The 12,836-nt window shown below is 37.0% G+C and overlaps 2 protein-coding genes across 2 annotated transcripts in view; one reads left to right on the top strand and one right to left on the bottom strand.

The window, feature by feature from the left end:
* Positions 1-8,661, bottom strand: part of Uggt (UDP-glucose-glycoprotein glucosyltransferase) — a 31,809-nt gene extending 23,148 nt beyond the window's left edge. Inside the window, exons 1-9 of the mRNA XM_074088918.1 lie at positions 8,211-8,661; positions 5,869-6,122; positions 5,611-5,790; positions 5,345-5,535; positions 5,032-5,236; positions 1,774-1,987; positions 854-1,074; positions 455-658; positions 80-259 (exon numbers count right to left, since the gene is read on the bottom strand). Of these exons, the coding sequence (XP_073945019.1) occupies positions 80-259; positions 455-658; positions 854-1,074; positions 1,774-1,987; positions 5,032-5,236; positions 5,345-5,535; positions 5,611-5,790; positions 5,869-6,122; positions 8,211-8,454 (1,893 nt within the window). The 5' untranslated portion in view covers positions 8,455-8,661. The remainder of the gene's footprint in view (positions 1-79; positions 260-454; positions 659-853; positions 1,075-1,773; positions 1,988-5,031; positions 5,237-5,344; positions 5,536-5,610; positions 5,791-5,868; positions 6,123-8,210) is intronic.
* A 670-nt stretch (positions 8,662-9,331) lies between these two features.
* Tango11 (transport and golgi organization 11) lies at positions 9,332-12,589 on the top strand. The gene is made up of 5 exons (XM_074089361.1): positions 9,332-9,448; positions 9,603-9,764; positions 9,848-9,977; positions 11,394-11,658; positions 11,725-12,589. The coding sequence occupies exons 2-5, from the start codon at positions 9,669-9,671 to the stop codon at positions 11,930-11,932; spliced, it is 699 nt and encodes a 232-aa protein (XP_073945462.1). The 5' UTR covers positions 9,332-9,448; positions 9,603-9,668; the 3' UTR covers positions 11,933-12,589.
* The last annotated feature ends 247 nt before the right edge of the window (positions 12,590-12,836 follow it).

The raw sequence follows: 12,836 nt of genomic DNA, 5'->3' as shown, positions 1-12,836 counted from the left end.
ATCAGGAAAAGGCAATGTGGGAATAAAACTAAAAACTCAGTTATTATTGAAATGGAAAAGGGGGAACTGACACACTTACCTGCGGGAACGTATTGGTTCCAATTTTTGATACAAATTCCTCGGCCAACTGACTTCCAAAATTGTACTCGGAATCTTCGGAGATAATTTCGTCTACATTAGCATTTGAGCTGACATACTGTTTCAACTGCGTCTTAACATGATCGATAGTAATGGGTTTCTCCTCGGTCGAATGAACCAACTGCAATGAAAATACACATATAATAAATTGATGTTTTTTACACATCTACGGTAAAAGTGAAATGCTTTTCTTATTTTCCTCACCCATCGCAGAACAATGTCACAAATAATTTCTTTGTCAGGCAATGCAATGTGATATGACTTTTTCTGTAAAAAGCATCCCGAAGTGGACCAACCTTAATTTGGCTGCAAGTACCTGTGTGAGGAAATAGTAGGCCTCCTTGTTGGAGTTCTTCTCCTGCGCGACGTAGTTGAAGGCGGAGCGGATGGCGGCGTCGAGCGGCGCGGCGCCGGGCGCCAGCAGCAGCCCCACGCGCACCGGCGTCGCGTGCTTCAGCAGCGTCTCGCCCAGCCGCAGCGGCGGGCCCGACGACAGCGACTGCGGGTCTACCACGATCACCTGTCACACAAAAACACCAATAACTACTGGTTGCACACACGACCAGCTTTGTGGAATCTATCGCGATTGATTCACATACGATACGGTGGCGAACTAGCGACTAAGTGCAACAGAAAAGTGGGCAAGACAGTGGGAGGCATCGGGACAGAATCCTCACCTGCAAAACAAAATTTTTTCACAGTTTCTTATACTCACATAATTATAAATGTTCCTCCTCAGATTCCTGAGCATGCCTGGATAAGTGGGTCTGAGTAGCTCCATGTAGGAGGAAGGCCAGCGCCGGTACCGCTCATCAGTTTCCAGGTCGTTGAGCCACGTGATAGCCGTATCGCGTATGTCCAGACCATACTCCTCCCACGTGAATGACTCTCCGACTTCCAGGGACATCAAAGTGTTGATCAATTTCTTTGACAATCCTAAAACCAAAATTAATTTTCATCACACTTGCTCGTAAACAGTATCGTAACATGCAGGCTACCTTGGTTGCAACCCCCCAAATAAAACCCTCGACCTTAATGTGCTTGTCATGAAACCCGTGGTCGGTAAATGAGTCATTGCCCGTACTAATTTTGTTGTCATGAAGCCCAAGGTCGGTAAATGAGTCAGGGCCCGTACTGATGCACGCCAGCACCCCCCACCCGCACACGCACCCGCGCGTCAGGCGCATGCTGCGGGAGCGGCGCTGCCAGGAGCGCAGCATAAGGCATCGCCAATAACTATTTGGAAGAATTATATTTTTTCTTTTACAAATATTAAATTTTACTCGTAAATGTGATGAGAAACATTGCATGTCGCACGGGCGGTACTAGAATTACGAATATCGTACTTCTACACTAGTCTTCGACTTCGGGCTTCTAATAGACTCTCGTTCGTAATTCCTTATTTACCGCCCTTAAGATACAATGTACTATTGTTATTCTTCCAATCACGCGTAGTAAGTGACATAAAACTGAAAATAGTGTTTCCCTTTGCTATCACGCCGCAGTGACTGAGTTCGGAGTTAGTACTTGGGAATAAAAAATGCCCCTGCCTACTCTCACGGAAAGAAATAGATCCGTCCTGTTCTATAACCGGGCATGTGGAATGGCTAGTGTCTGTTTTGTTTTATTACATACCCAAAGCATGCAGAGTGTTGATGGGTGCGATGTCCTCCCTGAGAGCCTGCAGCAGCGCCAGCACATCAACGTCTTCGGCGTCGTACTGCGCGCCCGACACGAGCAGCAGCGGCTCCGCGGGCCGCAGCCCGAGAGACGACGCCCAGATGTCCTGGTTGTACAGGACCTCGTCGCGGAACGAGCGCGGCACGTTCACGTGGATCAGAGACTTTGTCTGAACACCATACATAGACACAGTTTATTAATGTGCAGATTGTGATGGGCCATCTCAACACGAGACCAGAGACCGCGATACGTCCGCGTTGTATTAAACGCGCGACAGAAGCCAACGATCGCGTGTCGCCACAGGAGATAGCAGGGTTATAAATGGTGGCTTAACTAGTGAAGAAAACATCCATCATAGACGAAAATAAATCATTTCATTACATAGGGTGTCCCAGAAACCGACGATAATAGTCCGTCAATAGCTGACAGGGATGCTAATTAACATATTCTCAAAAATGTATAGTATACTAGCTACCCGTCCCGGCTTCGCACGGGCAAAATAAAAAAACCGCCCAAGTGTGAGTCGGACCCCCGCAAGAAGGGTTCCGTACCTATACAACATTAGACATTAGCAAAAATCGTCAAAAAAAACACGTTTACCGTACGGGAACCCCCCTTAAATATTTTATTCTATTATAATTTAATTATGTATTTAATTTTAAATTGAATACAAATAAATATTCTGTGAATATTTCGAGCAACTACCTGTTAGCAATCACGGTTCATAAGATACAGCCTATTGACAGACAGACAGACGGACAGTGGAGTCTTAGTAATAGGGTCCCGTTTTTATTACCCTTTTGGCACAGAACTCTAAAAAGGTATCTAATCGAGGACACTTCGCACACATTTTTCAGCTCCATTTCCCAAAAACTACACCCGACCCGCGAAAAGCCAGGGCGCGTCAACGTAGAGTAAATGCATTTTTTGGTTAGATTGATATTTTTAAATTCGTTATATACATATTTTGAATGGAATGTCCGATTCGAATAATTCAAAAAGTAATCTACATGGTATTGAAACCGTCTTGAATATGAAATTATTTATTTGGATAAAGATTAATATAAAGGTATGGATAGCATGGTCTGATTTTAGCCGGCACTTCAGTCAACTTTTAAAATGTAAAAAGTAGTTGTAGTGACATAACTACAATAGTTGGACATATGGCATCGCGAAGCTTTTTGTAGATATTGACATATTCTTTAATATTGTAGAATATTTTTTGGACTATCATCAAATATCAATAGCCCTTTCGAACCCAGCCGAGTATGAAAAGAGTTATAGCAATGGACTTTATGTACAATCCATGTCAAAGTCAAAATTAAAATGTAAAAGTTAGGACAGTGGACCTTATGTACAATCCATGTCAAATTCAAATTCAAATGTAATTAACCCGCACGATCGTATCGGCTGGGTTCGAAATTGCTAATTTCCACAGCGCGTGCAATGAAAGATGTTTTATGGCAACTTTTTTTACGCTTTGAGTTACATTATTGAAGTTTTAGTACGGAACCGTATGTTTTTCTTGTATTAAATATAGCCTAGTGCATTTTGGAATAATTTGGCATTCTAATAGTGAAAGAATTATAAAATCGGTTTAGTAGTTTTTGAGTTAATTCGTAACAAACATCCAAAAATACAAACATACAAATATCCAAATCTTTCCTCTTTATAAAATTAGCTTATAGATAATAATAATGTTTAAAAAAACTATAATTTTCCTCCCTCATCTTAGTATTTCCTTAAGTATGCTACAGCCAGAAATATAATGATTTAGATTAGAATATCTAGTTTTGATTATCTATATATCTATGTAAATGAAATATATTTTCAGCCATCGCCTGTGTACTCTACTCATAATAGAAGTTCATTTAATTATTCTCAATCGAAAATTAACTGACGATTAAGCCGAGAATCAATTCATAAAGTGCTCACACCCACTTAGTACTCAATAGATTAATTGAAAATTTCCTGCACTATTGCAACCATAACTAAATCTAATCACAATCAACTGAAACTACAGTATTTTACTATGACTTATTCTGTGGTATTACTTAAGAGTCTGCTCGGTTACGTAGCACATCTAAAATCAAATGTCATAAGTTCGTTTTTCATACGATCAAAATATATACGGTTAACTTGCATACCTAACGTACGATATTAATAACTTCTTATATAATAAATATAAAAATTCTACGGTCTAAATTCATAACGTTTGTAATCTATACCGCTCACTATGTATAACGTTCAAAATGCATAAAAGTCAAATTACATTATTATTTATTTGTCTTTTTTCATGTAGCGATTTTTCATATAGCGTTTTATAATTTTCGCGTTTATTTTTATCGCTTATTTTACCAGTAGATTATTTTATCAGTTGCATATATTTTCAGCAGCATTAGGCAACCCACGCCTGATGTCGACGGAGCCCCGCTTCGCAGGGCTACTATTTCTGGGCGGTCTGCCCTTCGGGCATCTGAAGATACCTAACGAACCTAACCTACCTATTAATGTGTAATAATGTGGACACTAAGGGGTAACGATTTGTTAGAATAATTATTTCGAGTAAATATATAACAAATATTATTTATTTAGGCTTTCGACATTCTAGACGTATGTTTATCAAGCTTATGACATTTGATTTTAGATGTTATGCTACGTAACCGTCTGCTCATTATCCAACAAATAAGATAATAATAATAATAACAATAATTTATTTCCCTTATAAGATGATGATTGAGATGAGATGATTTAAAAATGTTCTGATAATGTTCTCAATTTTAATATTTTTTTCCTAAAACATTATAAAACGAATGTCTAAGTTTTAATTCTAAAATATAGAGAGGTTATGTTCGAGGACAAAGCAAATTAAATATAATTCAAAATCGCCATGAACACATTAAAAGTTACAGATAACTGAGCTATTTAAAGCTTGAAACCCACTGACAGCGGAGGCGGTACCGGTACCGGTTGTAATATTGGAGCTAACATGAAAGGGGTCACACAGAATACCGCTCGCATAAATGTTAGCTCGAATATTACATCCGGTACCGGTACCGCCTCCGCGCCGCACCGGACGGTTTCTAGCTTAAACCATACGATCTCTCCTTTCTGCACAATGATTGTCATAAACAATATAACATGTTCCAAAAACGTTTGGTTACCAGTGTAATAATGCGAAGTAAGCTCTACTTTTGATGATGGCTATTATACCTGCATAGGAAAGTTTTGCGCGATTGACGCGAGCACCCTGAGCGGCTCGTCGCCGCCCGCATCGGCCGCGTCCACGACGGCGGCGGCGGCCTGCATGCTCAGCGCCTGCATCTGCCACACCTTCAGCGGCGCCAGCTCTTCACTTGACTCGGACAAGTGCCGCCGGAACCGCTCTAAGGGCGTCCGCAACGCAGGAAATAAATTCCTATTCATAAAAAAGATTTAACATGAAACACAATTAGATATTCAGTTTCATTGCAGTTATGCATATGATAATTGTCATTGGCACACAGATTAAGAAGTATATAATTACTTAAGCCTTCCAAAATTGAATCCATCAATCTGATTTTGTGGATCATTCTCGTCCTCCTCCTCAGAAACTGAAGGAGCGTCGCCGCCATCAGACTCTTTGGGTGTTGAGTCATCCTGGCTCTTGTATTCTGTACTCTTCAGTTGTAACTCAACACCATAACCAGAAAGACGAAGTTTGGGCTTCCCCCGTGGCTATAAATAACACAATTAAATGTAAAAATGACCATATTCATAAAATAATTAATGTTAGAGAATGGCAATACTGACCTTAATATTCCACCGAACTACATAGTTGATAACACCCTTGTCAGCATAAACTGACAAAATCTTATGTTTGGAAGCAAAGTCCTTGGAGCCAAGCTCTCCATACAATATTGCAGTAAGAGTCTTATTATCACTGCTTGGATAGGAATGGTCCAGTGAGTATGTCTCCAAACTATGAATTTTCTGAAATAATTTATTCAAAAAATTATATGTGTAACAATTAAAAAAACTAAGATTATTCAAATTTATTTTTTTACTTACTGGGTCATATTCATGATAAGATTTAAGTATATCACGTAATTTATCATTATCACAAAGATTTCTAGAAGCAATGGTAACAAATGTGAGACAATCAACATCCTTCGCGCCATTCTGTAAGGCTATCTCCTCAAACATTCTGACTGTCGGAGACGTAACATGCATTGACAGCGCCAGCTTAGCCATGCGCAGCTGTGCCGGTGCCAACAATGAACTTGCCACTCCAATGCATGCATCGTAAATTTGTTTATCAGTCTCTGCAAACGAAAAAAATAATTATGTCATATTATGATGAATTTGCCATAAAATGAATTTAGTTTTTTTTGTTGTTATCAGAAAATTTCAATAATGTGCTACAAAATATTTGGCTCTATGTTTGGCCCTGTAAGTCATTCAGTGTAACAAATTGAAACAAGCAGCAGCTTGATCTTATACTACAAGTGCATACCAGGGATGTTATGGATATAACATTTTGGATCTGGATATGGATACAGATATATGTCAAACATAATTCCGGTCTCGGTTACGGTTATGGATGTTAAATTATTGCGGATTATCCAATAATTCGGATATGGATATTGGATTTTTAAGAAAGTGTAAAAGTAAAATACAAATTTTGGAATATAAATGACTTGCCTTTAATTGTAATAGTTACGAGTCGTAAATTACGACTTAGCAATAAATATAAATAATAGACAAAATAGATGCAGAAGGCGCGTGCTCGCATTTAGACTCCGCCCCTGTCCGAAACTATCCGAAATTTATATCAGATTTGGTTGCGGTTATGGATAGTATTTTATTTCGGATAACCGATAGTTTCAGTTTCGGATACGGAGCTCCATAACATCTCTGGTGCATACTCAAGTCTGTCAGCTCTTTTTGAACACAAATTAATATTACAGTTATTACATGTGTCTTGATCACTTAAATATTTATTGAAAAATCAATTATTTTCAATGATTTACATCAGAACAGCATGTACATAATGGTATTTAATTCAAAAGGTTATTAAAGACTTGTGTTATTAAAAAAAATATTAAAATAAACTGTCTTAAAATGTTCCTGAGAAGTATAGTTACATGGTTGACCATTATTTGCTAATACACAGAGATACATTGCAGGAAACACATAGCACTGCATTATTGATCACAGTAATCATCATCATCCCCGCTTATATCCCTTTCGAACCCAGCCGAGTATGAAAAGAGTTACGACAATGGACTTACTTTATGTACAATCCATGTCAAGTGCAAAATTCAAATGCAAGAGTTATGACAGTGGACCTTACTGTACAAGACATGTCAAATTCAAATGTAATTAACCTGCACAATTATAATGGTTGGGTTTGAAAGGGATATAATATGTCCCACTGCTGGGCACCAGCCTAGTATCAGAATGAGAGGGCTTGTACCGTCGGTCCCACATGGGCCCAGTGCGGATTGGGAACTTCACGCACACCATTGAATTGCTTTACTGTTTGTGCAGGTTTCCACACAATGTTTTCCTTCACAGTAAAGCTTGTGGTAAATTTCAAATGTAATATCACACATGATTTTCGAAAAAAATGTATTCATGATCACAGGTAGATTTTAATTATTCATGCACTTCTTTGTGTCTAAAACTTGCAAGATATACTGAGCGGCAAAAAATCTGGCCCTCCAATGTATGCAGTAACAGGTAATTTTGTATGCAGTGTGGGCCAATTTTAGTGTCGCTGAGTATAGATACTCAAATTGATTTCTATATTTCATACTAGGCGTTGCAAGACTCCATCCGCATAGAACAATGAAAAATAGTTTACATCCTATTCTCAGACCTACCAAATATACAAAAAAGAAAACATAAAAAACGGTCAAGCCGTTTAGGAGGAGTTTGGTCACAAATACTGTGACACAAGTATTTTATATATAAGATTTATTTTCAAATAGTTAAATTTCAAAACAACGATGATAAAAGACACTCAAAGTAATATTTTATGATTTTGATCAATTTCAAAAAGCTACATACTGTATTAACAGAAACAGGAAATTAACTTCACTAACAGGAAACTTACTACCTAGTTTTAAGCCAAATAATCGACATTGCTATTGGGATTAATAAAGTTCTTTGTGTAAAGGAGTAGATTAGATTTTTATTAAAATATGGCTGTCCATTGAAGGACAATTTTGCCGGTGTCTAGTAGGTTTTGCCGTCAAATTTGAGATAATATTATGAATAGTTTACCCAAACCCAAGTCATAAAGCCTTTTTCCAGAAAACTTAACCTGTTCTCAACCATATCCTTACCTTGCTATTAAAATTAACTGAAGTCTGTTAGTATGTAGAGATATTAAAGGAATATCTTACCCAGGTCTTCAAGACTAGTTTTCAATGAATTGATTCCATCGACGAATGACCAGAACAAGTCTGAGTTATCACTAGAGAGATATTCTGCCAGCTCCAAAACGATTGGGGTTGCCTCCCATTTGGCACTTACGAAACTAGTGACTGATTTCGCTTTCTTTTCATCCCGTTTGGGATTTATATGTGCCGAAGTAACAATAACAAAGGCTAAAATAACTATTAAAACTCTGAAGCCGGAGTCTGTCATTGCGTCGTCTAAAGTAAATTTACTGCTACTTATCTACTAACAGCACGCTACTCTATAATTTAATTATTTAGTTCAAAGAAATTAAAACACGTAACACATTTTAATTACACGTCTAAACGTGGTAATCTTATGATATTTCTTTCAAATCAGCGATTCAAGGCGTTTATCTCGGACCAATCAGCAACACACATGACATGACAAAACTAATTTGCATTCCGTTCCATGCTATACAATCGCTAACTGGAGAATCTTTAAGGCAAAGTGGAATTATTTTATTATTATTTAATATGTTTCTAAATTAAAACAATATGATAAAATATAATTAAAGCATAAAAATTGTTTTATAATTAAAATAATGAGCGTTTTTTGCACAGTTTTTCAATATAATAAAATGAAAATATGTACCTGACTTAAGGCCGGTGCTCCCTATATATACTAAAAAAAGATGAAATTGAATTTGACTCCTGTAGGGCTATACGAAATTCGAAGTTCGTAACGTACCGTCCCGCTGTCGCTAATATTATTTCATACGAGAGCGAGAGGGACGATACGATACAAACAAACTTCGATTTTCGAATTTCGTAGTAGCTTCTCTATAGGTACTAACTAATACTCTTTGGTAGTAGCCCTACTGCTTAAACCTTGCATAGACCGCATCCCTCACTCAACGAAAACATCCAACGGGCCGACCGCCAACCAAACCAACTGCGCTCAGAAGGGCTACTACGAAACTTGGAGTTCGTGTCGTGCGGTCCCTCTGACACTTATACTATTTTATACGAGAGCGAGAGGGACGGTACGATACGAACTTCGAGTTTAGTTTCATAGTAGCCCTGCTGGTGCTTCCTGCTAACTATCCGACCGACAAGCCAGCCAAGCAACCATCCCACTACAACACACACCACACACAGTCACTCATTGTTCGACCGTTTTAGGTCACAGAATTTTCTCACTTCTTCATTAGTACGAAGCTATGTGTAACTTCTGAAATGAAGTAAGCTATTTAAATTATTCAAGTGACTCGTTAATGTGCTGTTTTAAAATGGTTAAATTTATTCCGTAACATGGAGATTGAAGTCTGACATTATACACAGACATCGATTGTATAAAATGTATGATTTACATAGTATACTTATATTAAATTTTAGGTTGCTTCTTTAGATAGTGAATACTTCAGGATTTGATATAACAATATCCAATTGAAGTCACCTTATATGAGTGGAGGGGAAACAGGCAAAATGCAGTATTCATCTGATGAAGCCTATGCTCGGCTTATTAGCCACAAGATGACTGTACCACAGAGGATAAAGGTAAATGAAAACTGATATCTGTAACTTTATTAACCTTTTTACTCCACCTTATAGTTGAGTATTGTTATGATTTACTATTGTAGGCAACTGGAGACATAATGGACGATGAAGGGGCCGCAAACGGCATAGGAACAGGTTGGGACTATGCCAATGAAAAATTTGACATGAAAGTTCCTGAAAGGATACTGGTGGTAGGACAGGATCAACATATTGGTAACAAACATTTCATGCTTATGCTAGCTAAAAAAAATCTTTAGAAAAAATGTGTCTTCCTGTTGAGATGTTAAAATAAAAACTTTATGCAAACCAATACATTACTGATGATTTTCAAAAATAGCACCCACATTAAGAAAATTGTTTTTAATTCATCTTAAGAAGGAAAGCTGATTCAAGATGAAAATAACATTTTTTATTAATATTTTTGAGATTATGATTGTTATGTATTAACTATCTAATTCAAGAATTTAATGGTGTTTTTTTGGCTTTACCCATTAACAGTAATGGATAAAGTGTTGAATATATGTTTAGGTGGTCACTCAACTATGGAAACTACATATATGAAAAAGTATTTAATCCTGATAGACACTCCTACCCACCATCCTAATTTATGGCTTGTCCCTTAGCTAAGGTAAACAACCACTAATAAGTATTGAATCCTGATAAAAAATCCTATCCACCATCCTAATTGATGGCTTGTCCCTTAGCTAAGGTAAACAACCACTAATAAGTATTTAATCCTGATAAACACTCCTACCCACCATCCTAATTTATGGCTTGTCCCTTAGCTAAGGTAAACAACCACTAATAAGTATTGAATCCTGATAAAAAATCCTATCCACCATCCTAATTGATGGCTTGTCCCTTAGCCACTAATAAGTATTTAATCCTGATAAACACTCCTACCCACCATACTAATTTATGGCTTGTCCCTTAGCTAAGGTAAACAACCACTAATAAGTATTGAATCCTGATAAAAAATCCTACCCACCATCCTAATTGATGGCTTGTCCCTCAGCTAAGGTAAACAACCACTAATAAGTATTTAATCCTGATAAAAAATCCTACCCACCATCCTAATTGATGGCTTGTCCCTTAGCTAAGGTAAACAACCACTAATAAGTATTTAATCCTGATAAACACTCCTACCCACCATCCTAATTTATGGCTTGTCCCTTAGCTAAGGTAAACAACCACTAATAAGTGTTGAATCCTGATAAAAAATCCTACCCACCATCCTAATTGATGGCTTGTCCCTTAGCTAAGGTAAACAACCACTAATAAGTATTTAATCCTGATAAACACTCCTACCCAACATCCTAATTAGCTTGTCCCTTAGCCAAGGTAAACAACCACTAATAAGTATTTAATCCTGAACCTGATAAACACTCCTACCCACCATTCTAATTGGGTTGTCCCTTAGCTAAGGTAAACAACCACTAATAAGTATTTAATCCTGATAAACATTCCTACCCACTATCCTAATTTATGGCTTGTATTGTACTGATAACCACTAAGTTCTGAAATCAACTTGATTTTTAAACTAATGTTATATTATAAGCTTTGATTATAGGTACCTAATTTCTAGAAATACATTAAATTCGAATTAGTAATTACTACTTTCACTTCCAGGTACCAAAGCTCCACCAAGGGAAATTCAGTTAGATAATGCTGTACTCCCAACTGACCCAGGCATGATAAGAGTTAACACACCCCCTCGTGTTATAACTCTTGACCAGCACTATTTCCCGTCAGCTGATGATTTCCATGACCCCATTCCTAACTCACCTCCAAGGAATGTGAGAATGTTCCGCTCACAAGCAGATGGTGCATTGTCTAACACACATCCTGATCATTTCAATGAATCTACTATGACAGAATCAAGACTGGTTTTAAGGTAATTAAAAATGGTTCTTTAATCATACTTAGTTTGCATTTACAATAAATATACATTTCCCAACAGAGACCCAACACCTCCTATGGGAGCTGGAGAGGGCTTGTCTACTGCAGAGGAGATGGTGCATTTACGACGGCAGATTGTGAAACTGAACAGACGTGTGATGTCCATTGAAGCAGAGCAACTACAAAGACAACAGAAGGAGAAAATAGCTTATGCTATTGGAATTGCATACCTGCTGTTCAAAGTAATTGCTTGGCTCAATAGATCCTAAAAAAATAGCAAATGATTCTTTTTTGAATCATGAATAATCCACTATATTGTTGTTTAATGAAATCTGGGCTATCTTTTTATAATTTTGAGTTGTATATCTAGAAATGTAATATGCCTGTTATAATTAATGCCTGTAAGCAGATTCAGATGAACTTACCAGAGTAGTAAAGGAATGTTATAGCACATGTTTTTATCAATATCAGACCTTGAGATGAAAGTTATGTGTTAGATCCACTATAATACAATTAGGATAAACATGGATAACAATATGAAATCAGCTTTAGTGCTGCAGATTTGTTTACTATCATAATTTTATTCATAATGATATGTCAACTACTGTGACTTGTTTTATTATTTTTAGCATAGCATCTAGGTAAGTTTTTTTCTACTGTTGCAGCACAGTGGGCCACAAGGTAAATTATATACATCTTAAGCAATAAAATATTATGTTATAAGGTAAACTATAACATGTGGTCAACTGAACAATATATTTTTTTGTACAGTGATCTTACAAATTTTAGATGTACATATTCCTACCTACATTAGATCAATGTATCTTCCTACAAATAATGAAATCGAGATATTGTCCAGTTAGTGCGTAGACGATATGTATTGAAACAAGTTGCATTTTATCCAAATAAACCTTAGAACAGACCAAAATTGTTTTGATTCAGTCAATCTAAATCCTTATACATTCATGCTTAAAATACGCATCGATGCTAGTCTAAGACAAAAGAACTGCATAAATACATGCCTTGGAAAATTCAATTGCATATTATTAATAAACGTGCGCATGCACATTTCCTAGGAAACTAAACTAGATAAGAAATTGGTAAAGTGTATTCAAAAATTGTAAAGTTATTATTACGTGTGTAAGCTGGAAACATTTCATTTTCGGATAGATC

This window comes from Choristoneura fumiferana, chromosome Z (genome assembly GCF_025370935.1).
Source record: "Choristoneura fumiferana chromosome Z, NRCan_CFum_1, whole genome shotgun sequence".
Taxonomy (NCBI): Eukaryota; Metazoa; Arthropoda; class Insecta; order Lepidoptera; family Tortricidae; genus Choristoneura; species Choristoneura fumiferana.
This window is presented reverse-complemented; position numbering and strand designations above follow the sequence as displayed.

What these genes read in the sequence shown, in the direction of transcription:
- Tango11 (XM_074089361.1), top strand. Translation starts at nt 9,669, where the DNA reads ATGAGTGGAGGGGAAACAGGCAAAATGCAGTATTCATCTGATGAAGCC. An exon ending in CTGTACCACAGAGGATAAAG is followed by an intron (nt 9,765 to 9,847) that starts GTAAATGAAAAC and finishes TTACTATTGTAG; the next exon opens with GCAACTGGAGACATAATGGA. An exon ending in GAATCAAGACTGGTTTTAAG is followed by an intron (nt 11,659 to 11,724) that starts GTAATTAAAAAT and finishes ATTTCCCAACAG; the next exon opens with AGACCCAACACCTCCTATGG.